Genomic DNA, 26,352 nt, shown 5'->3' with positions numbered 1-26,352 from the left:
GTGCTTCACTACCTGCCCTCGTCCCCCCAATTGTCACTTTACTTTGTTTTGCCACAGTACGTCACAGTAAATGTCTATAAGAGAGGTTTTACTGATTCAGCCTGAAGCAGGAAATCACAGCAAAGGAGCTTCTTTGATAAGTCAGTCATGTGCTGCTTCCCCAGCACTCAGAGGGAAAAGAACCACTGATTGTAAAATTTAGCAGAAGCTCTCAGACTGGTTTCACAATGAACACGGATCGCAGCGCTTTGACTGTGTAGGCAGCATGAGTCAACTCTCAACTCATGCTTTAACCCAAATGTGCCAGGAAGTTTTTGTTTGTAGAGAAACAGGATGTTTCTGTTGAGTATCTCTTGGGAGGGGGTAGCGGCCGGGGGGATGCTTGCGAGAAGATCAGTCAGCCACTCGAGGAAGCATTTTATCTCAATGCCAATAAAGTAAAATTAGAGGGAAATAAAGACCGAAAACAAACTGTATTTATCTGATTAGTCAGGATTAATCTTCATAGGACTGCTGACTATGGTACCACAGCCATTTATATAATTACATGAGTAATATGAGATGCAGCTTGGTGGCTGAGTGTTCCTTTTATACTAGGAGGCTGGGTGGTTCAATGATTAAGGTAAAGGTCTTGTCACCAGGAGATTCAGATTACAGATCAGCTGTGCCACTATCAGCAAATTTCTGGCTTGTCTTTGCGCAGAAGAAACCTTGTAGGTACCTCAGGAGCTGTGGTTGGTTATCCTTAGAGCACAATGTAGTCTGTGGATAAATGCATTTGCTAAATAGCTGATTTGTATTGCTGTTAATAGCAAGGCTAAAAATGGACAACAGTGATGCGTGGTCTTCCATAGCTCTGCACTTGCATAATGATTTGCTAGAATTAAAGCATCTGACAGTTTGTAAAAAGACACAGGTAACGGGACACGCTTGGGTAAGAATGATTTAAATAGTGATGGATGGGTGAGATTCTGGGATCAATTAGCTGGTTAACATGCCTTAATGATTCTCGTGTTTTGGCACTCTTTAAACATACCACTGAGGCAGCAGTGGCAGCACAATGGTTGGCATTACAGCCTACAGCCCTTGGGGCCCTGGGCTCAATTTCGGACCTGGGGCGCTGTCTGGGTGGAGTCTGCACGTTCTCCCTGTGTTCACATGGGTTTCCTCCAGGTGGTCTGGTTTCCTCCCACAGTGCCTGGACATACTGGTATGTTAATTGGCTCCTGGGAAATGGAGGAACTGGCGTCCTGTCCAGGGTGTATCCTGCCTTGCGCCCATTGCGTGCTATGAGAGGCTGCAGTTCCCTCCAGTTGACTAAGAGGTGACGATATGATGTGAAGTGGTTTAGTGTATTGTGCAGTAATAGCCTAACCATTAGGCACAGAGAAGGGAAAACTCAAAAGTTTATAAAATAAAATGAATTATTTATAATGATAAAAATTTGTATAAAATGAATTTCTGGGCGGTCGAAGGTTGCAGATGAGAGGAAGCCATTTGGCTGATCTGCTCTGGTCAGAATTTATAATTTAATGTGTGGAAGGATCTCATCCAGCTGCTTCTTGAAGGAAGTGAAAGGATCAATTTCAGCCACATGGCTGGGTACCTTGTTCCACACTCCCCCACTGGCATCCTGTTCTGACATTTAACTGGGATCTTACTTCTGCATAGATTCCACTTATTTCCCCTGGTTCGTGTTTCACTGTTCATCCTGGAGAAGTCAGAGCGCTGACTTGCACCCCGAATGCCTGTATCGGGTCCTCTCGAAGTCCTCTGTGGTCAAGCCTCAGTTGGTTCCTTCAGCCTCCAGTGTAGGGCATTCCCTGAAGACCCAGAACGTACCTGATAGCTCTTCTCTGGATTGGTGCCATAGCAGAAATATCTTTTTAGTAGCGTGGTGACCCGGGTTTTTCACAGTGTTCTTAATGAGGCTCATCTAATTCATTGCTCAGTTTTCCCATCCCCCTGATTTGAGAGCTCTGCACAGTGAGGTGCTGTTTGACTGACAGTTCTCTATCCTCGTGAGCCATGACGGGCGAGCTTGTGTGCACTCTGCTGGGGTAGTGTGTGAAAGCAGATGTGCTGTGGGAGTGGGAATGAAATATTCCAGTCCGACGAGAGAAATGCTACCCTTCCCAATGTTTACTATGGAAAATCAAGGGGATATCATTCCCTACAGCAGCAAAGTGTGATACCTTACTATCAGAGAAAGAGGAAACCGATCATAAAATAGGATGGGCTTCAGTACTCCTGTTTGGAGGGTCCTGGTGGGCCCAGTTCACCCGTGGGCACACACCTGCTGTAACCTTGAGCAAAGAATTTTACCCCGACTGCTCCACCTGCATGAGAACGATGGGTAAATCTGACCTCCAGGGGGCAGGCTGGATAAAATTAATAATAACGCAGTAGAACCATACAGGTTCCCAGGATGAGGCTTTGTAGGGTGAGACCTTGTGCGTCTGTGTGGGTAGAATCGAGCCGGAGGCTGTGAGCGAGCGAGTCAGTCCAGTTTACTTCTCTTTCCAGCGGATATTTCCTGTCTTTAAATAATGTGGCAGCCCAGCGCACACATGACTGCCTCGCAAGCTAATCTTAGAAAGTATGACTGTACACAGGTCCCCTGGGTGGTCGCGGGCGATTAGCAGTCAGCTTTCTGCTTTTTTTTTTCTTTGCAAGTACAGGGTTGTTAGTTGCCACTAATTTCCAGATAATCTACGCTTGGCAGGTCCTGGAATCACCTTTCCGCCTTCCCTGCTCTGCCAGGACTGGTCCAGCTGAGAGCTGCTTCCCTCTGGGCCTCTTCTGCTTCGCACTGATTGGACATTTGTCCGCAGCGCCTCTTGTAGTAGTGTCTGGGGCTTAGCTGACTCTGTCTCCGCTCCCGGTTTTTAAAGGGAAAGCTTGTAGCTAAGATTCAAGGACAGAGGAACCCAGTGGGTTTGTTTTCGGTACCTTGTCGCTTGCTCTTTTGTGGAGAAGAAAGAAGAATTTGGGAATAATCCCATCTCCTAAGCCTGGATGTGTTCATTCTTCTGATCTGATTTATCTCAGTATATATTTGAGGCAAACATGGGGCTTGCGTAATTGGTACAGGTGTAGCAGCCTGGGAAGAAGTGTAAGAATATACCTCCTCTTCTGCATGTAGAAGGACCAGGTCAGCGTCTGGAGGGTTTTCAGAGAGAAATGCATTAGAATAAAACCCTGAGTCAGTTCTGAAGCAATCAGACGGTCTACAGATACCCAGTTTAATGGGGCACTGTGTCCCCTTCATGTAGGGGCCGTCTATGCAGGCAGTGTTAACTGCTTTAGACGGCTGAAATAGCTTTATAGGGAAGACGCTGCAGCACCTTCAGCTATATCCAGGCTTTGCTAGTGAAACATGGATGACAAATAACTCACTGCTGGCTTGTCACAACAGGGAGATTCATCACAAAGGGCCAGTCAGAGTTTAGACCAAATTTGCATGCCAGGGACAGGGTTACTCATCTGCATTCCAGTGCCCAAGTTGACAACTGATGCAGTGGGAGTCGGGGGGGGGGGGGGAGTTTGATCTGCTACCACCTGCAGGGTCCTGGGTGAATTGACCCATCCATCCATTTTCCAACTGCTTCATCCAATTGCAAGCTGTGGCCAAAAAAACAACCCAAAGACTTAAGCAGCCATATGTTCATCAGGCCAGGAGAGCAATACCAGTGGTTCTGTTCCTTCGGGAGGTCCTGACCTGTGGTTCTGTTCCTTCGTGAGCCCGGAGGTCCTGACCTGTGGTTCTTGCTATTGGTCTTCCTGAGTGCTTCTGATGAAAACGAGCTGCATAAAGAGAAATTGAAATGACCTCTTCCTTAGCCTGGCCTGTGGGTGTTGTCCCATGCCTTACTGAGAGCATCAGCAGGAATACCTGCTGGCTATAATGCATAGGTTTCAGGATCCCTAGACAGGACAATCGTCATTTGATCAAAACTCAGTGGGAAAAGTAAATCAGCCTGATGACTGACTGTCTGCTTACAGGTGTAAGGATTATGCTCACGTTCTGGCCCTCTGGTGCCGGCTTCAGTCTTTTCTTCCCTACTTTATGACTCGTGTGTGATGCAATATTGAAAAGCTTTTCTTGTCTTCATGTCAATAAATGTCTCTAAATAACTCCTGAGAGAGGCCCACATCCTCTTTTGTTCTGCGAATGGGCTGCACCCGCAGTTTGTGTTGTGAAATCCTTTTTTTCCGCTGAAACCGTGGAAAACAAAGCCAGTGTCATACGTGCGCCAGCAACGGCCCTCATCGCTCACCCTGACCTTCCTGATCCGGGAGTTTTGACATTGCTTCGTCAGCGGTGTCGTTTTTACCGTTTCTCTTCCTTCGGGATCGGACATCTCGGAGGGCAGACTCGAGCCACTGGCCACAGGCTGGCTCTGTCTCAGCACTGCTTTGGTCCTTCATGTTGCAGGACCTGAGGTCAGTAGGATGAGTCGCATTAGACAGTGCTGTCCTCTGAGTGAGGAAGGACACATGCTGGCCAGCCATCAGCTCTTGCTGTGATGTTTGACTTGACTGACACGGTCACCCTTGCCAGCACTGCCGTGGTAGTGTAGGTCATGGCGTCAGTGAGGGAATTGTGTTCACACATGGCTGTAAGGGCAGTGAGACTCATTCGTCCAGTGGAAAAACCCAGGAGGACACAGGAAAGCACGCGGACCTACTGGGAAACAATGCAAATGCATCAAAATCTCCATATTCTCAAGTTCTACATTTGCAGTTTTGCCTATTCATGCACAATTATTAGTGAGTAGTTTTTCCGCATTCATGGACTGACCTCGCCTGTTTGCGGACGCCCACTTGTGCTTCTTAATCTCGCAGGTCTAGCTCACCCGTAAAGGCATGACTTGGTTCACAGAGATCAGCGTTTACAGAGCAGTGTCAGATATCATGGCTTTTGCTTCAGTTATTCAGTTTCTGTCAGGTGTTTGTTGTTATGAGGGTAATGCCCTCTAAGATGTTAAATAACAGATGGTCATTTCAGCGGTCTATTTGCCTGACAAACTGCAGGAGCAGGAGAGTGAGGTGGCTGGGCGTAAAGGGAGTCGGGATACTGCTGTCTCTCCATCCTCACCCCTCCTCAGGGAACACCTCAATAAACCTACAGTACTTCAATGTCCAGGCTCCACTTTTACAGTAAGTGCAGTGCTGTACACTTCATTTACTGTAATCTCTGTTATTACTGTGCTGTAATTAACTTTATTACAGGACAGTAGTGCTGCATTTACAATAGTAATAAAAACAAGATGTAAAGCGAAGAAACTTTGCTCTGCTAAGAATTAAAACAAACTAATACACGGTAAGATGTATTATCATAACAGTGATCAAATTTACTTGTTTGCATGTGTAATATCTTGAATTCTAGGAAAACTTTGTATTAAGTTTACAGTACTGATTTTCATTAAAAAGGCTTACTACTAATAAATATTAAACATATTTTGAGAATCTCCATATGAACATTGTAACCACATTTTAGCATCTGAGAACACTTTGTCTTGCACTCTGGCTGTTGTTGAGCAAGAGCAATACTGTCAATTTGAACTAAACTGGAGTGGTGTTGTGCAAGCCATCAGTCTGTCAGACTGGAATCAGTGTATGTCTCATTATCAAGTGCACTTCCTAAAAAACACTCTTGCAGCACTTAAACCAGTGTCTTCACACTCACACAATGACGTTTTCTCCTGATCAGAAATAGCACTTTGTAAAAAAAAGGCTGATGGCACTGTTGTACTTCTATTCTTGTGGTTTTGTTTTGTGTGATTTACCTCTCTTCCTTTTTTGACTCATTTGGCCTTTCCTTTGTGGAACTGTCAAGACCTGTCTAGGAAAAGAAGATAAAAATAACTCCTCTTAGTTTTACAACTTTTAGTACAGTACTGGTTTGTGGAGGGGGTGGCACAGTGGAGTTGTGGCCAGCATTGCTGCACTGGAGTTCAGTCCCTAGACTGCTGTCTGTGTGGAGTCTGCATGTTCTCCCTGTGCTCACATAGGTTTCCTCCAGGCGCTCCTATTTCCTCCCACAGTACGAAGACATGATGGTAGGCTAATTGGCTTCTGAGAAAATTGTCCCTGGTGAGTGAGTGTGTGTGTGTGTTCGTCTGCACCACGATGGACTGGAGTCCCGTCCAGGGTGTATCCTGCCTTGCGCCCGTCGCTCCCCTGCAGTGCCGGTAAGATGGATGAAAGAGCCGTTTGTGTAGTGGAGGGAGCTGTCCCAGCATGCCCGGGATGAAAAGGATGCGTGAGGAGGCACAGAGGGAGTGAAGGAACGAGACCCGATCGCTGGCCTCTGGCTGCAGCTCTCTCGCACACACGCTGCCCTGCACCCCTGCAGGCCGGTGATTGATGAGGGGGGCGGGGAGCTGGGAGTGCACCCCCGGACAGATGATCATACTCCTCAGGTCCTGCTGCAGTCCCCCTGCCTGTTCTCTTCTCAGCAGGAGAACGTCCCAGTCGAGGATGTGCTTTTGTCTCCCTTTTGTAGGCGCAGGCATGTTTTAGGCTCCCAGGGGTCAGTATCCTCGTCTTCTGTTATCATAGGTATCCTTTTTCCAAGCATATGCCTTCTGATCAGTGCTTCTGATTGGAAAAGTAATTAGCTTTTCGTTTTGCCAGTGGGTAAAGAGACCTGGGATTGTCATGGCACCCCTGATGCTCAGCTTTATCCTCCAATCATTCTTCTGTTCCTTCGATGTCACCCCCATGGTGAAATCCCATGATGCCTTGTTCCTTCGATGTCACCCCTGTGGTGAAACCCCATGATGCCCCAGGGCATGGACCTGCATGCCTGGCCCTAGGTCAACACATAATTGAAATAGTACTTTGTAATGTTCCAATGTGAGGTGTGTCAAAAAATCATTTCAAAGTGCCTGTTGATCTAAATGTTCACAAATCTGATGTTTCAGCTTTACAAGTGAAAGGTTAATGATGTTTGTTGGTGATGTTTTGTTCTGACGTTGTGTGTTTATTTAGGGCGCTATCATGTGTGTTATGGGCGGAATGTCATCTCTTATCTTTCTGGGAGACACACTGAGAGAAACTGGCAGGGTGATGTCAGAGATGTCAGGTTGTGATAGGAAGAGTGTGAAATGAGAGAGAAACAGAAAGCAAGAGATAACCAGGGACCTGCAATCACAAGAGCACTGATATCAGAGCAGATTCCGGTCTGTGTTATGAATGGGTACACAACAGATCACTGGGGAAACAAAACTGAACTGGACAACCTTGGAAGGAATTGTTTGTACTTCTGAAGAACAGACTTGCACGTAGCCTAAATGACAGGGTAACAAGCTTTGTTGTTTTAGAAAATGACGAAAAGAATTTGCATGGAAGAATAGCGAGGAGTGGTGTGGCGAGAGATGATTTTGGCCTGGGCTCAGCGGTGCGCGTGCGCACACTCTGACACCCTCGAAGAGTTTGCTCCTTTTTTGTCTGGCTCACAAGCCTTTCATGTGTGGAGCTGTCTTCAGATTCCAGCTGCTTCCCTGCTTCCTTTTGCTTGGCAAAAAAAACTGTTTCATTGTCGATGTTAACTGGCAATAAATGAGCAATCGTCTGATTTGGCCTCCTCCCAGCTCAGGAGATGAATTGGATCGCTTTAATATTTATTGGAAAGCTCTCAAGCTATGCACATCTGTCTCTTTCTCTTCGCTCGTCGCTGTCTTTTTCAGAAAGCCTCTCACTGAGGATCCATATAATTGTGTGTCAGATTAGACGCTGGTGAGATTCCTTGGATCGTGATGTATCTCTTCGCGTGTTTGGAGTAATCCCTTTTCACTGAGTGATGACAATAATAACACATTCTAATTGGAATAATCTTACTTCATACAGATTCTTTTCATAGCAGCATTTAGCATTACAGCACAACACAAAAGAAATAACTAAGAAGGTAAAATGCTGCAATTAAAAAACAGTTGGGGGATATACTGTACTGTATCAGAGCTTTTATCTGAATGAGAGTGTGCTGGTTTGATTCTCTCGTACCACAAAAACACATTTTAGAAGACCCCAGAGAACTTAGACTCTCTGATGGTCTCTTGGAGTGGATTTGCAAAACCTTGAGGAATTATTGTATTTTTATTCTCATACTGTAAGTAGCTTCTTCAACTTCAGTGTTTGCAATTGTATCTGTGGTTTAGATTTTTGCTACCTGCATGTAATAATTTGCACTTGTCTAAAAGTCTACAGAAAAGAAGAGCTCTCCTCTTCATATAGAGTTTTTATTCTACAACCCCAGTGATTATAAACCCTGTAGACATAGAGTATTCAAAGAAAAGTGTGGATTTCACTTGCTCAGGTACTTGCAAAGCTAAAAGAAAAATGGAAACTGAAAGAATATTAATATAGATATTAAACCAAGAACAGCACAATGGTGCAGTAGTTAACATTGCACCCAGGTGGTGCCTGGGTTCAACTCCAGACCTGGGGTGCTATCTGTTTGTGTCCTACCCCTGTTCATGTGGGTTTCCTCTGGGTGCTCTGGTTTCCTCCCACAGTTCAAAGACATTCTGTACTGGTAGATTAGTCCTGTTGTGTTTATATCAAAGTATGCCCTGCGATGGATTGGCATCCAGTCCAGGCCGTATCCTGCCCTGTGCCTGTTGCTTGCTGGTGTGGGCCCTGAACTGGATCAAGCGGTTGGAAAATGCAACTGTGTTCGTCCTCAGAACTGGGGGGGTTTGAAAAGCCTCTCCTTTGGCAGTCTGTGCGCAGCCTTTGGCCGGAGCAGGAGCTGCTCTGGGGCAGGTTTCCAATCGGAGGCGTTTGCAGTCGGATTCTGTTAGATACCCTGGCTGTTGACATGGAGGTGAGCCATTGCTGAATCCGCAGTGAATGTGACAGGACTTCCCTTGAGCCCCTCCCAGCTCCGGGGAGGGTGCTGACACCATTGTGCTGGCTCACCCAGGCCCATCACATGCAGCGCTGTGTGTGGATGTTTCTCAGTGCTCGTCTGTGGATAAGGTAGCAGGTAGGTATCGTCTACAATACCACAGAAGGCGCTTCTCATTCATCGTTAGATGTGGCTTAGTTGCCGCAGAGTAAATTAAAAAGATCAGAACCAGATGCTTCCAACTCAGTTCCCATAGAACCGAAGAAGTCTAATATTTGTCTAATATAGATGGCAGACTTGATCACAGCACTGTAGGTCCTGTGTAAAACAATGGATTGGACTATGATGGGACAAGATACTGGCAGGCCCTGCTGTTAAGATTGGCGTTCCTTGTTCAGCTTTAAATGTGATGGTCAAATTTCTCTCTGCTTTAGTTGCAGGTAAAAATGTAGGTTGGGTAGTTTCAGTGTTAATGGAGGGCTGCCAAAGGATTCAATCCAGGATAATGGAGCCAATTGTCTCTTCTCGGCCAAAAACCACAAGGAGTTCAGTGTTTCACTCAATGACACTATCGCTTGACATCGCGGAGGTTTGCCGAGGGAGAAGCGTGTCAGGAGATAAGATGACACAAAACCAGCTCTGTAGAAACAGTATTAGTCTCTCGCTCTCAGAAAAGAGCTTGTTTGCATTCAGCTTTTCTTGCACGCGCTGCTGTGTGCATTTGCACGTGGCTCTGTCACAATCTCTGGGCGATGGGCTTCAGTTCTGCTATCTCCACAAACAAGCGACACAACGGGCTTCTTAGATTTGCAGAAGAGGAAACTGGGATTGGAGAATAATGCTGCTCTTGTTTTTAGATCACTCTCTTAGTGTCTTCTGTGACCAAACAGAAGTCCACCTGCCATCATGTCATGTGTTGCGTCATCAAGTGCCCCAGATCGCCCCTCTCCTCTCAGCCTGGTCCTGCTCGTTACAGTACACATTCTAATTCATTCATTTTCCCTCTAGAGAAGCATGTGACAGCGGGTTTGCAGGCATCTTTGCTGATCACAGCATTTTTCTGCATGAACTGCTCAGTAATGATCTCATCTCTTTACCCCTTGCCCTGTCATCCTCTCTCCTTGCCCGTGCCCCAGCCACCCCCCCCAGCGGTGGAATGGAGCAGCCATGAATGGGGACGCCCCCCCCAGCCCCGAGCCGCCCTGCCCGCTGCCCGACTGGAAGGAGTTCTGCGAGCTGCACGCCCGCGCCTCGGCCTCAGACTTCGCCGACAAGTTCCGCCGCTTCGTCCGAGAGAACCCCAGCTACGACTCCCCGGGCGCCGACGCCACCTTCTCCCAGCACTTCGCCCGGCACTTCCTGGACTGCTTCGCGGCCGAGCTGAGCCGGGCCCACACCCCCGGCTCCCCGGGCACGGCCAAGTACAGCATCGTGCCCTTCGTGGGCCTGCAGAGCTGCCCGCTGCCCTACGGCCGCGACCTCTACCTGCGCCGCAAAGAAGAGGCGGGGGCCTCCAGCGAGTCCCTGGACAGCATGGACAGCGGGCCGGGGAACCCCCCACCCCAGGCCTCCAGGGCGCCCCTGGGCCAGTCCCGCAGCTCCGAGGACGTGTCGGCCGGCCACCCCAAGGCCAGGTTCAAGAAGGGCTTCTCGCTGCGCAACATGAGCCTGTGCGTGGTGGACGGCGTGAAGGAGATCTGGCACCGGCGCGCCTCCCCGGAGCCCCAGCCCGGCCGCCGAGCCAGCGGAGAGGCGGGCGACAAGCGGGGCCAGCGCCTGCGCTTCTCGCGCCCCTCGCAGGGCCCCCGGGCCGAGCTGCTGGAGATCCAGAGGGAGGGGGCCCTGCGCTACATGGTGGCGGACGACACTAGCTGCGTGGGCGCCTCCCAGTGGCAGAAGTGCCGGCTGCTGCTGCGCAAGTCCGCCCGCACGGAGGGGGAGCGCTTCCTGCTGGAGTTCTACGTCCCGCCCAAGGTGGGTGTGCGCTCTCCTCCGGCGTCCTCGGCGCTCCCGTCAGACAGAGCTCCTGTCCCTCCTGTCCCTGCAGTGGGCTGTCCCTCCTGTCCCTGCACAGCTCCTACAGTGGGCGAGGTTGTCATGGTGCAGCGGGGCACTGGCGAGGCTGGGGGACGGCCAGGTAAACAGCGCCTTGCAGCTGCATTCAGACCCCTGCACAGTTTTCACTGCTTGGTGCTTAAAGGTTTGCAGTCAAGACCCTTTGAAGCAGCAGTCTATGCAGTGTTTAGCATATCTGCATTATTGTACACTCAAGTATTCAGACCCTTGGCTGTGCTGATCCACATGGTGAGTCGAGTGATCTCTGTGCAGTAATCGTGGATCACGTGATCTCAGAGTGAACACATCTGTCACTGTGACGTCCCTCAGTCAGGCAGCTTTCAGACATTACAGCTGATGCAGCTTTGGACTTGTGATGTCCAGATTTTTATAACTCCCGTTTTTCGATGGTGATCATGTTGATAAGAGCTGTTTCCTGGGGTGGTAATATTCGATTTAGAAATGGACACCACTATGTGGAGCAGACTAAAAACAACTTGAAATGTCAGAAAAATTGTCAGACTTCTATTGCCAGTGCACATGGTGGAGAAAGGGGACTATGTTTAAAAATGTTAGTAGTAATTTATGTCTCGCTAACAGTATTTTCTTTTTTTTACATTAAGTACTGCACCAACTCACAGCTGCAGCAATTTGTGGTAGTGGTCCTCACCATATTGTACAACCTCTAAATCCTTCCCCAGTCCACCTCCCTTAGAATCAGTTTGAAGAACTGAGCATAGCATCTCAGGTCATTTGAGACCATTCCTGCTGTACAGCAACTTTTAAATCCTGCAGAAGCTAAACAATGGAAATCTTAAACAGTTAATAAATAAGAACTTAATTTGCAATAAAACTCAATGATTGCCATGGAACTCCAGGACAATGATCAACTATTGCAGTGTCACGGGAAAAGAAGCTGCCAGTGGTTTATAATTCCTGGATGTTTTACTTCTCTCCTGTGTCTTTCCTTGCCTCCCTAGTCTTCCAAGCCTAAAGTGAGCATTCCTCTGTCAGCCATTGTGGAAGTCAGGACCACCATGCCTCTGGAAATGCCTGACAAGGACAACACCTTCGTACTCAAGGTAGGGTCTTCCAGTCTCTTCTGTTCAAGATGTCTTGTGCTCTTCACACTTCCTTCCAATTCCCTAAAATACAGTTGTGTGCAGATCTGAAGCCAGACTGCTTCTGTAATCCTTATTGGTTGTTAATGTGAAATCAAATCACTGCAAGTTGTTATACATCCAATTTTAGGGATGACATGAAAACCCACATGAATGAACTGCAGCTTAAACCAGCTAGAAGAAGTCACACAGGGACTTTTTAGAAGGACACCAGATTGAAATATCACAAAAAAATAGAATCCAATTGGCAGCCTTTCGATACGATTGCGAGAGCAGGCCAGGAAACAGCTGTCTTGCCGGTGCTGAAGGTGGTGCCCACAGAGACACTTTCAGTTTGTACAAATCAGTTTGTGAAATCAGGTTTATTCAAGATGAGATTGCAAGAAAGAACACTTGTCAGTTATCAACATTTTTGTGTATTTAGCTCAAGAAGTGACAGATTTTGAAACAGTTTGAGTGGTTTATGCTGTTCTAGCGTTTTGAATTTTCTCCACCATCTGGCCGTCCAATCGACAGTATCCCACTTGTCTTCCTTAACGATCTGCTAGCCGACCGGGCTGCTTAAGGAACTGGATCCCGAAGCAGACACGGTTGCAGCAGGCTGAGAGGTCTGTGTTAAGAACAGCGAAAGCTGTAAGGCATGAGTCACCATCTCCATTCTCTTTGTGTTGTATCCAGTTCAGTACATGTGACTGGAATTACACACAGGGATGGAGACCGAAACAGAGTCACAGGCTCAGTTGAGGAGACGGATTTGTGATCGTGCTTAACGACCATCAGAGCATTTTCTTTCTTTCCCACCCATGGTGGGAGAGCCTAGCCAGTGACTGGGTCCTGTTCTGTGGGACACCAGTCCCTCACAGTGCGCACACACAAGAACTACAGCGCCGCGAGCCCATGGCCGTAGGGCTCAGGGAGGCGGAGGGAAACCACGGGACCTGGAGCAAAACGAGTGCAGGGAGGCAGGACATGCAAGCTCCTTACAGAAGGACCCCATCTCAGACCCGGGACCCCCGAACTGTTACGCATCAGCACTCACTGCAACATCACTGTGCCCCCAAGTCCTCACACCTTAACGCAAAATAAAGCTTTTCTTCATGTTCAGTGTCGCAGCTGGCTAGATTCCCATTTTCCTACACATAAAGGTGTTTGCTGGCATCCTGAGCTGATGAATATTTCTGTGAACTCCCTGAACGACCAGCTTGGCTGGAACTCTGACAGTATCATGTTCTATTGTTAGATACCTGCACCCCAGTAACATCTGCGTCAGAGATGTGAATGCGGTTGACAGCGTGACTATTTGTGTCCTGCTCTGTTGTATTATTCCTGACTTGACATCATAGATCCAGCTAAAGGGACACTGTGACACAGCAAATTGAAGTTTTCATTTGAATATAAGGACACTGACCTACTCTTTATTTGAAAATGAGGGAAATGAAGTGTTTATGGTAAAAGTATCATATATGCCAAGCGTGGTACATCCGGGTCAATCCAGGACAGTCCATGCCGTCATCGCTGTGTGAGGTGAGCAGGTGGGCGCCGAGACAGTCTTGGCAAGCATGTGTTGAACAGCTGGCATGGGCAGTTCTGGCCCAGGCTGAGGGCAGCTCCTTGCTGTTGCAGGTGGAGAATGGTGCAGAATACATCCTGGAGACGATCGACTCCCTGCAGAAGCACTCCTGGGTGGCCGATATTCAGGACTGCATAGACCCCGGGTGAGACAGCACTGCCTCCTGCTGGTGGGGCGGTGGGCTGCACGAATCCGTCCCCAGGCATGTTAAAACAGGCCGTTTTGTCTGCCAAGTGTTCATTTGGGGAGACCGACTAGCTTAGTCTGTGTGGGTGCATGCGTCTCGTCCCAGAGGTGGGCGTGTAATTCTTATAATGTTATAATAATGTTTCTTTATTAGCCCAATACAATTTCTTGCATTAGGAATTCGTCTTTTCGCATACTTCAGCTTTTCTCCAAGGAGACACAGACACAGAGACAGGGAGAGAAGCTTGGGGTCAGAGCGCAGGGTCTGCCATTGTACGGCGCCCCTGGAGCAGCTGGGGTTAAGGGCCTTGCTCAGGGGCCCAACGGAGTAGGATTCCTTTGCCGGCCGCGGGATTTGAACCGGCAACCTTCCAGTCACAGGCTTCCGTGTGTGTGTGACAGGGACAGCGGTGATGACATCGAACTGGCCTCCTGCCACCATGGCCCTGCCGGTAAAGACTTCCCCATGGTGGCGTCCTGCAGCTGCGAGCTTCTGTCGGAAGGTGAGGTCCTCCAGCACACAGCACCCTTCTGCTCAGAGCCAGCCCGCCTTCCGCTCCCTTTGCACATTTTTAAGCAATAGTTTTACAGCATGATAATGTAAATAAGTGGCACAAATTGTGTAACCATCTGCAGTTCACAAAGCCATGCAGTACTAGCCACAGTCAGTCTGCAGTTTAAAGGCTGAGTGTGTGGGTGGCCAGATGTGGTGCCCCTCCTGAAGTTTCTTGCTGCCCTGGCGTGGTGGCCTCCTCATCATACTTCCTGGTGGCCAGATGTGTTGCACCTCTTCTTGTTTCATAACACTGGGTTGTACAACAAAGGTGTACTTTTCAAGTCTCCTTTTTCAGGGCTATGTTAATACCTGTTTAAGACATTTATGTATATCAGTTTGAAACATTGTATTTTAATGATTATCTAATCCTTACTAACAGAATCAGCTGATTATTGCCAATTGCTTTCCAATATTTTTTTGGCTGGGAAATTGTAACAAGGTGTATAAAGCATTGATCCTTATCTTTTTTAGAATCACTAATGTGCATTCTTTTGCTTAAGGTTTAAAGGGTCTAGGGGGCTCAGACTTGGGGGTCACAGAACAAGCACCCACCCTAGGTTCACCTTTTAGTATGGGATGAGAGGAGCTGTGTTTTCACCTGGTGACAATGTCCTCGCTCAGGTGTGCACCGGGCACCAGACCGGTCCTGTGTCATGGCCCACGAGCACCATGGCGCCCCCTCTGTCCGCTGCCGAGAATCGCTCTTCGCAGAACACCCCATGCACGCCCCCCTGGAGCCCTTCCTGCAGTCTCTGGAGACCCCTGGGGCCACGACAGGTAGCAGCGCGTCCCTCCCCTCGGAGAAGAGAGAGTGCAGTAACTCCACTTGACAGCTTTTCCTCTTACCTCTATTTACTTCATTTCAGCTGTACTGTAAGCTACTGCACTTGACTGTGGAAATACTTAGACCTCCACAGTAAATGCCTGGAAAGGGCTGTGTGATAACGTCCCTACATTCACCTCAGTTAACCATCTCATCTAAATCTAGAACAGTGCAGAAGACTGTCAAGTTTCATAAAACCACAGAACAGGGAAGGGAGAGTAAATGATCATGACTTTAAATTGGTAAACTTTCACTGCAGAAACTGGCCAGAGGACATTTTGTACAGCTGTAGCATTGCCAGTTGTTTTTGTTACACTCATAGGGGTTTGGAATCGCCTGCTCTGTGTGGCCCACGAGGCTCTGTGTCGTTCGAGGCTCATGGGCCGCACACAAGGCAGGAAGAGGAAGTGTGCCGGACTCCTCTGACCCGCCCACTTAGCTTTACCGCATCACAGGCAGCACCACCCTGTACCAGAAGCTCAGAGGTGATTGGTGGAGGTTGTCCTCACTGACAACACGACAATTCTACAAACGCCCGGGAGGCTGCAGGGGGCGCTGTTTGCCCTGGGAGAGCCCTGGCCCACTAATCCCATCCTGACCTGAGTGTCGGTCACAGTCAGCTAGTGACGAGCATTATTTGGCTTACATGCTTTAAGGCAGGTGAGGGAATCTCGAGTTCCTGCCACCACAACAGCATTATTTGCAGACAGTCTTCTGTATTTTCGTCCTGTGTTGCTTAGCTCTGTTTGTGACTTGTTCAATAGGGTGTCCTGTCGGTGAGTCCGGGGAAGCAGAGGGCGAAGCCAGCCTGGCTGGTTACCCATGGTTCCATGGGACGTTGTCCAGGGTGCGGGCAGCGCAGCTGGTCCTGTCTGGAGGGGCGCGCAGTCACGGGCTCTTTGTCATCCGGCAGAGCGAGACGCGCCCGGGCGAGTACGTCCTGACGTTCAACTTCCAGGGCAAGGCCAAGGTGGGCGGCAGCCTTCGAGCTGGGCACTGACAAAACTGTTTCAGAGACTCGCTGTGTGCAGGTGTCTCCCCAGGAGCTTGTAAACGGCAGACAAATACATCCCTACATTGCAAGTTCAAGACCCTTCTAATGAACCTGCACAGCACTGCCAGAGATACTCCAGCCTTGAGCACACAGACAGGACACAAACACCTGGGTTCTGCATCATACAGCCATACATGAGCTATGCCATTCCTGGGAGGATTCCTATTACTACAGCAGGGATTTGTATTCCAGTCTGTGTGATACTTGTTGAGATCCCTTAAAAAACAGTGTGGAATCGTCACGTCTCCTGGTGTGTTTGTAACCTCTCCCCCTCGGCGTTTCCCTGTTTAGCATCTGCGGCTGTCGGTGAATGACAACGGGCAATGTCACGTCCACCACCTGTGGTTCCAGACCGTCTGCGACATGCTGCGCCACTTCCACACCCACCCCATCCCACTGGAGTCTGGAGGCTCGGCTGACATCACCCTGCGCTGCTATGTCCAGGCACTGCGCCCCACACCAGGTACAGCTTAGCGTTTCCCCGTTTCCTCAACGGTTGTTTTCTCGTACCTGATCTGGAGTCACTGGTCCGGTGTCTTTGCACATCGCTACAAACCCTGTGACCGCACACGGGAGAGAGTCAGGAAATGGAGACAGATTAACCCCGCCCGCTTTCAAGCCCCTCCCCTCCATTATGTCCCAGGCTGCACAGCCCCGTGCAGGAGGTTCGCACTGATGGGAGGGGAGGAGCGTCCCTAACTGACAGCACTGCAAGTCTGCGGGGGCCTGGGTGGTTATCCTCCTGGGGACAGCTATGTCCCCGAGAGTCCACAGAGCCCTGAACTAATGGCACCCTTCCCAGTACCCATTACAGCTCCCAGGCTCGAACCCCTTGCCATAGTGCACAGCCAGTGCTTGGGTGAGCTCCTTCACCTGTTGGGCCACCCAGGAGTTTAAACAGCAGGTTCTATAAGGAGCAGGGTTCTGCATGTCCACAGGCTCCAGGAACCCCTCCTGCTGCCCCTTATGGAACCCGCCATCTTGGAAGTGAGTTTAAATAAGTTCAAAGCGTGTCGGAGTCTGAAGAGCGAACTGCACCATGTGGAATGGCATGTTCTGCTAAGAAAAATGAAATACATTTCAATGCTCCATATTCACAGCGATTCTTTTCCACTGGACATTAAAGACACTGTTAATAAGTTTAATAAGCATTAGATGGAGAGTAACGCAGATTAAGGAAAACAACTTAATACATTCATACTGTTAACGGGATTAATAGTTGGAAACACTTTATTTTTAAGGTGTGAGAGGGACAGAAATATGCTTTGTTAATATGAATACATTTTAAGACAAATGCCTTAAAAATTAGCAGCTATGATATCAGTGCAGTGACCATGCCTGGGCGCCTAAAGCAAAGGATTTAACCAGATAGATGGTTGCAGTCCAGTGCTGTAGAGTTGGAGGGGCTGTTCCTCTAGAAGTGAATACAATAATGCAGTTAGCTGTTGTGTTCGTTGAGCTGTCCTGAAGAATCACTCCACACCAGGCAAGACAGGATGTTTGAGTTTTAATTGTATTGCATGTTTGAGGAAGCACTGATGCCTCTCGGCATCTAAGTCCGAATATCCTCAAGTTTTTAGGAGCCCAAGAAAGATGCAGAGCATTACCTTAACTCTGGGGAAGACATCTCCTGCTCTGAGAACAGTGGTTCTTAACAGAGGGTGCACGCAGATGCTCCTTCTGGGGGTGGAAAGCAGGCCAGATGTGCTTTTGATTCAACTTCTAAAAACAAATTAAGCACAGATACCCCAGCACAACTTCTTTTCACCAGACCTGTGTATTTTAAGGTAAACATAAAAAATGCACTATTTTTCATAATCAAGAAATACAACAGTTCTATCCTCTCCATTCTATAGCTATGATACAGTATATCTCAGATTTGATGACCTGATCTATTACGATCTGTGATCAGGGGTGCGAGAACAGAGCTTGAGGACCAAAGGGGTGCAGCTGCAGTCAAGATTAGGAGCCGCTGCTCCCAGAGGAAACTCTTTAGAAAGTGGAAACTGATCCTGTGTTTTTTTAGTGGGGCGTAAAGCAGCCAGGGATGGTTAATGAGGTTTGTACACTGACACCCCTTGCGAACCCCCCCTTCCTTATTCACCACTGTGAATGAACTCTTTCTCTTGCCAAAGAACAGTCTATTCTCTTCCAGGGAGAGAAGGTGCTTTGCATGCAGCACACCACAGATCACTGTGAGCACATGCTGTTCCAGCTGGGCCCACAATACTGGGACGTTGCTTATTTAGAAAACAGAGACGGAAGCGCAAAGCTTATTTTATTGATTTTTGACTGTACTGGCGAAATACATGCCTTTTCTCCCTTCACAGTTTATTTATTCTGCAAATCGGGAATGGTTTGTCTAAAGTGACAAATGTGTAGATCTATAATACGTGAACCAGAAAGTGCATTGCTTCTTCCATACTAGTGTTCAGTTTCTCTCCTTTAATAATCGACATTAGATCATTACTTCACTCAATTAATTTCTTGTTGACAATGTTGCTGGGAGCTTTTTAACACGCCTGTCCACTTGTTAAAGACTTGGCTTCACCATATTGACCGCTGCATTTGACAGCGAACATAAAGGACCTTACTGTGTAAGACAGGCCCCTCGGACACGCCCACCTGTCAGTTGTGACGCACTGCTTCAATTCGGGTCGAGAGACCCTGGGAGACTCACTTCCACCCAAACCCAGTGGCGCTCTGCCAGTTGTGAAAATCCGCTCGCAGCCACAGGACGGCACAGCTCGTCACATGACTCTGACGGACGCGGCCTGTCGAGGCTCTTTGGTCACAAGCGCCTTTGCTGGTTGAATCAATCAGCATTCTTTCTTTCGCCTTTTATTTGTAATGTGTAAATAAAAAAAAATATCTTTTTTCATGACCTACCCACGCAGTTTGGACTTGCTGGCTGTATATGAATGGTCTCGCTGACTTGCCTCTGCTGGGTTGCTAGAGCCAAGTTGCCTAACCTCCAGTTTGTCTTTGGACAGCCTCACAGTGGACTGTGTGCCTTAGTGTGGCAATTTTGTTTTGCGTGGGCTTCTGAAATTGATGTGAATTTTCAGGAATTAAAAATCCCTTCCTGCCTGCTGACAGATACACACTTGGCGTTAGTGGTGACGGTCTCTAACGGGCCGAAGGAGAATTGCCCTGGTGTGATGCAGTTGGTAAGACAGGCAGGCATTGTTTAATACTTATTCTGTCCCCATTGTAACCCGTCTTTAATGTTGGATTTCAGTTGGAAGTCTTGATTTGGAAAATTGCCAGGAATTGCTCTTCTATTTGCTGGGAGGTCAGAATCGCTGGCCATCTTCACCAAGTGTAAAACCTCCGTTACAGAGGGTGAACTGGCAGGCTGGTCGCAGAGCTCAGTCGTAGCCCCACCTTTCTTAGCACAGATGGAGACCCTGCTGGTCCTCCAGGGGTGAAAGATCAATCCTGCAGCAGCTCGGCTGTGTGCACAAGACCTTTCCAGGGCTGCAGGCCAGCCTAGGACCAAAATAGCAAAACGCTGGGGGGGAGAGTGGAAAAGGACAAACAAGACGTAAGAGCACAGGCTTGAGGACCTCTGTGCTAATCGCTGTGTGAAGCCCCCCACAGCACAGAGATCTTCAACCCTGTAACACTGCTGGACACCTGCGTCATTGTTCAGGCTTCAGAGCTCCCCACTCTTCTGTTCCTGCCAGTGGATGAGGTTGGTTGGATGCTGCAGCCCTTGCCCCTGTGTGGGACTGGAGCTCCAGCACCCCCTTCCTGACTCCAAACTAGGGGGTACTCAGGAAGTCACCCCAAAAGCAAGCCAGTTTTTTTTTTTGTTTACCCAGCCCGAGGTGTGGGAGGGAGGAGGCGGCTCAGGCCACTTCGCTGTCCCTCTCTCTCAGCGCTCCTCTCCCTCTGTCTTCGCTCTCCCTCTCTCTCAGCGCTCCTCTCCCTCTGTCTTCGCTCTCCCTCTCTCTCAGCGCTCCTCTCCCTCTGTCTTCGCTCTCCCTCTCTCTCAGCGCTCCTCTCCCTCTGTCTTCGCTCTCCCTCTCTCTCAGCGCTCCTCTCCCTCTGTCTTCGCTCTCCCTCTCTCTCAGCGCTGCTCTCCCTCTGTCTTCGCTGTCCCTCTCTCTCAGCGCTCCTCTCCCTCTCTCTCAGCGCTCCTCTCCCTCTGTCTTCGCTCTCCCTCTCTCTCAGCGCTCCTCTCCCTCTGTCTTCGCACTCCCTCTCTCAGCGCTCCTCTCCCTCTGTCTTCGCTCTCCCTCTCTCAGCGCTCCTCTCCCTCTGTCTTCGCTCTCCCTCTCTCTCAGCGCTCCTCTCCCTCTGTCTTCGCTCTCCCTCTCTCTCAGCGCTCCTCTCCCTCTGTCTTCGCACTCCCTCTCTCAGCGCTCCTCTCCCTCTGTCTTCGCTCTCCCTCTCTCAGCGCTCCTCTCCCTCTGTCTTCGCTCTCCCTCTCTCTCAGCGCTCCTCTCCCTCTGTCTTCGCTCTCCCTCTCTCTCAGCGCTCCTCTCCCTCTGTCTTCGCTGTCCCTCTCTCTCAGCGCTGCTCTCCCTCTGTCTTCGCTCTCCCTCTCTCTCAGCGCTCCTCTCCCTCTGTCTTCGCTGTCCCTCTCTCTCAGCGCTCCTCTCCCTCTGTCTTCGCTCTCCCTCTCTCTCAGCGCTCCTCTCCCTCTGTCTTCGCTCTCCCTCTCTCTCAGCGCTCCTCTTCCTCTCTCTCAGCGCTCCTCTTCCTCTCCCCACAGAGCCCGCGGTGTCCCAGCTCCCTCCTCCCGCCCGAGAGCCCGGCGGCTGCCGGCCCGACCTCCACCCCTCTCCGCACTACTTCTCCGGGGCCCCCCAGCCCGGCCTGCCGTCCGCAGACGGCCCCCCGTCCTCCAGCCCCTCCTCCCCCTGGGGGGAGGCGGCGGGCGGCGGCGGCGGCGCGGGAGGGGGGCTGCGCAGCCGCAGTAACAGCTCGGAGCGGCTGCTGGAGCCCCCTGCTGGCTCGGCGGAGGACTATCACGAGAGCGACGGGGCGCGCAGGGCGAGGGCGGTGGAGAACCAGTACTCCTTCTACTGAGCGAGCCGCGGGGGCGCCGCCGGGAGGCTCCGATTGGCTGGAGCCACGCGCACACAGGAGAGGGGCCCCCCCCCAGCGGGCGGTGAGGCGGAGCCAGTGCACCCGGGAGCCGGTTGTCCAGCTTGTGTGCTCTTCAGCAAGATGTACTACCCAAAAATCGAACCTCCCCCTTTCCAGCTGGGTGTTCTGAGACAGTGCCAAATAGTCTGACCCGCCCCCTGGGTGCCCATGACAGCCATGTAAGAACTGCCCCTGCAGGGGTTCACTCACAGCTGCCCGAGGGCTCAGAGACCGCGCTCCTGCTGCGGGAGGTCTCAGCACTGCCGCCGACCTCACTTCTGTGACACGCTCGGTGCGCAGAGTCCTGCGCCAGCAGCAGGCCGATGGCCGGGAGACTCCTGGGACTCCTGCTCTGCGTGCTTGAAGCAGGAGAAAGGGAAAGGCCAGGTGTAGGTGTGGAGCCTGTTAAATTCCAACCCCCCCCAGTCCATTTTTTCCCCATGCCTGTCCTGTAATGATTTGATAAACTATTCATCAATTAAATGCAATCTTCAAGAGGCCAGATTATGACTGGCTTGCTGGGCTAAACTGTTCAGTTCCCGATTGCTTTCAGAGTAACCCCCTGACCAATCCGCAAGTTGCTAAACAGGTATTCCAGGAAGTCAAACTCGTCTGTCCTTGTGCACCTACACCTCGTGACAATGACGTGCTCCACACTTACACCACTCGGCAGTTCAGCCCTCATACCATCACTAGGAAGATAAGGAGAACGTTTGCTCCCCTTATGGAAAATGCGACCCGTCAGCCTGTTGTGAACCCACAGTGTAAATCACAGTTTGAGCCTCAACTGCAGACATCCGCGCATCTTTCACTGCCTGCGCTGCAGGCTCATGGGTCACCTGGCCAGCTACAGTGAACCTTGTGACAAACAAAAGCCAACTTTTCCCACCAGCCAGTAGCACTCTGTCCTGGGACTCTCACAGTCACAGTCAGTGCTGTAGCGGAGATTCAGCCCTCCTGACTCTGGGCCCAGTGGAGGCCTGTACTAATCAGCCCCTTGTGAGTTTGTGCTTCTCGCCCTCGTCCTGGACGCAGTGCAAGTGAGGCTGGATGACCGTGTGCCCTGGGTTTCTCGCAAGTAGTGCGATAGAGTATTAGGTGGTTTGTTGCTCCTTAGGGTTCAGGAAATGTAATGATTGCAGGAAAGGGAAAAATAATGCAGAGCCCTCTGGACACTGGAAAACATCTTGGTCCATGAGATTGGAAGAAGATCGAAGAAAACTACTCCTCTCAAACCCACCACCCAGTCAGAAAACATGGGGCACGCCTTCCTCTACTGCCACCAAGAGAATCTTCTGCTACCCATGCTAGTTCACCCCAGCGCTAGCCCTGCTGACCCCCTGCTCTGGCCATTTACAGTTCCCATCGGTGTGGGATTTCATTCCCGGAGACCAGAGGGTGTATCCAAACACCCAATTTACCAAACGCGGTTCCCTTTCACCTGCAGAATGGGGAAACTTAGAACAAATATCTTGAGAATATTATTTGTCCAAATAATCTTCTGCTGCTGGAGGTGTGTGATTTTGGTTTTGGAGGTTGACTGATGAGTGTTTTATGTTTGTGACAGCTGGCTGTAAGTGGTGTGTGTGTACATTTCAGAATGAATTGTTACGTGTTTAAAAGAGAAAATGTGTAGATTTATTGAGCAAGTGTTGATCCTTTCTCAAGAGCTCACTAGAAGGTGTTGTGAAATCATGGTGTTTTGACAGGTTTGGAAATGTAATAGGATGTGAAGAAAAACTTTTTTTGCAGAAATTCCCTTTAAACGGGATGTTTTTAATTTCAAGTTACACACTTTCTAACTGGTCGGGTTTGTGATAATGCAAGTGAATTAAGGAGCAAAAAAATCAAACTGTTAAGGAGCTGTTTGTGCCAAAATCATGTACAGGTACATGGCTTCAGAACAGCTGAACTCTCTAAACTCACGGTCCTGGTACTTGTCTTTTGCAAGAACCTTTTTTGTTTCATGTTTCAAACTTGTTTCTCTTCTGCCTTCAGTGCGAAGAAATGCTGGGAATCTCGGTGGAAGAGGGTGGGATGTTATTTACAAGAGCATTAGTGGGCGTTGCCACAGACGAGGTCACACACGCCGCAGCCCAGCGGGGATTAGTCCGCTGGCGCTCTGCACAGGCCGAGCTCTTCGGCGGCTGGCGATCCTGCCAGGCAGGTGACAAGAGAGGTGTGGGAGAGCCTGGAGAGTAACCAGGCTCTGGCCCTTGTGAAACCCGGAGGCAGGAGCAGAGCTGGGAGTCCTGGAGAGGCCAGGGTGTGCGAAAGACACCATCTGCATTCCTTTCCATCCCCATGGCAATGTGATAATGTGAAACAAAGTCGCACAATATCACACAACACAATACCAGAGTGGGGTGGGGCTGGTTAGGACCAGTCAGATGCCACTACACGTGTGTGCTCTAGATGGGACGCTCTATGCAGTCAGTCTGAGGCTCACGTGTCAGATTTCAGATATTTTAAAGTTCACGCTGAAACTCCAGTCCTCATGGGGCCACAATCAAGCAGGTGTCTCTGAACCAAGGTCCCCAGCTGTGGTCCGGGGGACCCACATATCTCTTTCCATTCCAGCTGAGCTCTTTATTTACACCACCGAACCCTTTAATACTGCAGATCTTATTCCTGCCCTCTATTTCTTTCCTGTCCTGGACTTTTCATGGGTTGCCTTTTCCCTTGTATTTTGTGACTTAAGATCCACATCTTCTGAGCTGAGGACCTGCTTGTAAAGATTCTAATCCAGCAACCTATCAGTTCAAGTAAGGATTTGGTTTAGTTAACCAGGTGTGGAGGTCAGAAATCGGGAACATCTGCTCCCAGTGATCAGCTGGTCCAGTAGTTTCACAATTAGCTTGTTCATTCAGAGCCGAGATGAAAACCCAGACCGTGCAGTGCAACAGCCCTGAAGTTGTTCAGTTTAAATAATGAAATAAACCAAAATTGCAATTGCAAAATGCCACAGGGTGCAAAAACTCCCTTTGAAATAAGCTTCGTTCATAAGAAGGGATCACAAAGGAAATTAAGACAGCCTTCCTAGCCAGCCATCTAGTCCGCAAGGAGTTAGTAATTTATCCAATTATCATCCATCTTTTACTGCAAAGAAACCAGGGTAACAACTCTAACATGAGTAGCTTGTAGAAAATATCTTGCCTTGGGTCACCATTGGACCTGGAACTAGGGTGCAAGGAGGTGAAGATGGCTGATGATGGCGGCTTTCAGCTTAGTAGATTAACATATTAAACTGTACAAGGGCAGCTCCCCCTGGACAGACACTCACTTGAGGCTGGACTCCGTGAGCCAGGTGCTGGAGCTTGAGTCTGGGCCGTGTTGCTCTCCTCTGTGAGCGGGATTCAGCCGTGACGATTGCAGAGCAGCTCCTCCTGGGAGCACAGTGACCCCTGCAGGTTCACGCTGCCGCTGCGCGGAGGGCCTGGGTGCAGGCCTTCACTGCCTGTGAAGGAGAAGACCTGGGCAGAAAGAAGAGAAAATCTTGAAGTTGGGCGGGTCAGAGCCGTCTGGCCATACGTCCTGGGTCTCCCCCCACCCCCGTGCTGTGGCCACGTGTGTGGATCACAGCTAAGACACGGAAAACACACAATTGGTGGTTCCTTACTGGGTAAGTATAAAAGAAAACAATATTAGGCAAGGCTAAATTTAGAGTCAAAAGCTGGTCAAAGGAGTTAGTTTGAGAGCAGAGCTGGAGGGAGATGCGTAAGGCCTTTGGCACAACAGAGCAGAGTCTAAGGACCACTACTGCAGTGCACACTGGGAGTGAAACAACACTAAAAAAGGTTCCAGCTGCTCTGTAACTACAGGGTGCCCAGCACCAGGGCTTGGGTGCTCATTACGTTGAGTACTGTACACGTGCCAATTTGTAACTTTGTTATGTATTTTTGAACTAGTCTGTTTCTCAGTCATTGCTACTGAAGAAATCCATCTGGGGTTGTTCTATTTTATCAAGGAGCAGGAACTCATCGGTCTTGTAACGTCCTTGCTCAACCTCATATTGGAGAGAAACTAACCAAGGGAGAGTGTCCTCAGACATTTGAGGGTTCGTTCTTGCTCCCTCTTTAACTACAATGTTTTGTTTAATTTTTTAAATGCTAAACGAAATCTGATGTTCCCCGTTTCAAAAATAAAAGACTCTGTGCACTTTTGTACAAAGTGATGTTTACCTAATGTATTTCTTTATATTTCTGTGAATAAAAATAAGTGAACACTGTTTTAAAAAAAATCCCACAGCGTCCATGTCTGTTTCAGGCTTTAAAAATCGTTTCTGTGACCATTTGCACTTTTTCTCAGTTCCAGCTTCAGAGAACAGTGAGGCAGTGTTCTGGCTGTGGTCAGGAGGATTACGTTAGGACTGAATAAATTAGTGGAAGTGAACAGGAGGCTTCTGACCGAGGCAGAGTAAGGAGGTCAGACCTGGAGCCCTGTTGTTACAGAGACCCCTGCTGGCCAGAGAGGCCTATGGCAGGAGTGTGCATTATGTCTGTTAATTCCGGCTCGGCGCTTAACAACCTAGATCAGAACACTACTGGTTTAACTGGGTTAATTTCAGCAACTTCACCCAGCTTTTCCAGAGCTGGTGCTTTAATGACATTATAAATCCTGCAGATGCAGGACAAGGATTGGACAGCCCTGGTCCTGGAGAGGTCCCTGGCCAGCAGGTTTTATAAGTGACTATCAAATTAAATAATCAATTTCTAAAGCACCGTAGCAACATAATGATAAATTAAACAGGTGATCTGTGACAGTTCTGTAATTTAGAGATCTTTACAAACACACATCTGTATACCCTTCAGCTCTCAGGAATCAGATTAACCTCCATTAAACAAATTTCAGGCTTCACTAATCAATACCCGCAAGAGGTGGAGGCTCCACTCCCCACTGGGGTGGAGAGTTTGGAGAACCCCCAAGACCTGGATCTGGGTTTTTCTGGACCAGGTCTGGAGACCCCTGCCTTTAAGAACACAACAAATTAAAACTGTGACTGTGGCAGGATTTCTACTTGCTGAGCTGAT

General features: G+C 49.3%; 1 protein-coding gene and 1 long non-coding RNA gene across 5 annotated transcripts in view; one reads left to right on the top strand and one right to left on the bottom strand.

Annotated features, from left to right (window-relative positions):
- Positions 1 to 23,298, top strand: part of LOC102687796 (SH2B adapter protein 2) — a 31,829-nt gene extending 8,531 nt beyond the window's left edge. For 3 of the 4 annotated variants that reach the window (XM_069184130.1, XM_015367739.2, XM_015367738.2), the window contains 8 exons: positions 9,994 to 10,831; positions 11,893 to 11,994; positions 13,657 to 13,748; positions 14,192 to 14,292; positions 14,967 to 15,122; positions 15,933 to 16,138; positions 16,514 to 16,685; positions 20,946 to 23,298. In XM_069184130.1, coding sequence (XP_069040231.1) covers positions 9,994 to 10,831; positions 11,893 to 11,994; positions 13,657 to 13,748; positions 14,192 to 14,292; positions 14,967 to 15,122; positions 15,933 to 16,138; positions 16,514 to 16,685; positions 20,946 to 21,262 — 1,984 coding nt within the window. In that variant the 3' untranslated portion in view covers positions 21,263 to 23,298. Of the gene's footprint in view, positions 1 to 3,778; positions 5,164 to 9,993; positions 10,832 to 11,892; positions 11,995 to 13,656; positions 13,749 to 14,191; positions 14,293 to 14,966; positions 15,123 to 15,932; positions 16,139 to 16,513; positions 16,686 to 20,945 lie in introns of those variants that run through there. The other variant, XM_069184129.1, reaches the window with a different exon arrangement.
- On the bottom strand, positions 14,289 to 21,615 carry LOC138225121 (uncharacterized). Its single transcript, XR_011183695.1, has 3 exons — positions 21,533 to 21,615; positions 14,909 to 19,736; positions 14,289 to 14,654 (listed from the first exon to the last, which is right to left on the bottom strand). It is a non-coding gene; the product is annotated as an uncharacterized lncRNA (long non-coding RNA).
- Positions 23,299 to 26,352: the final 3,054 nt, after the last annotated feature.

The sequence above is a fragment of the Lepisosteus oculatus genome, chromosome 26 (genome assembly GCF_040954835.1).
Source record: "Lepisosteus oculatus isolate fLepOcu1 chromosome 26, fLepOcu1.hap2, whole genome shotgun sequence".
Taxonomy (NCBI): Eukaryota; Metazoa; Chordata; class Actinopteri; order Semionotiformes; family Lepisosteidae; genus Lepisosteus; species Lepisosteus oculatus.
The sequence above is the reverse complement of the archived record's forward strand: the minus strand, read 5'-3'. Positions and strand labels throughout refer to the sequence as shown.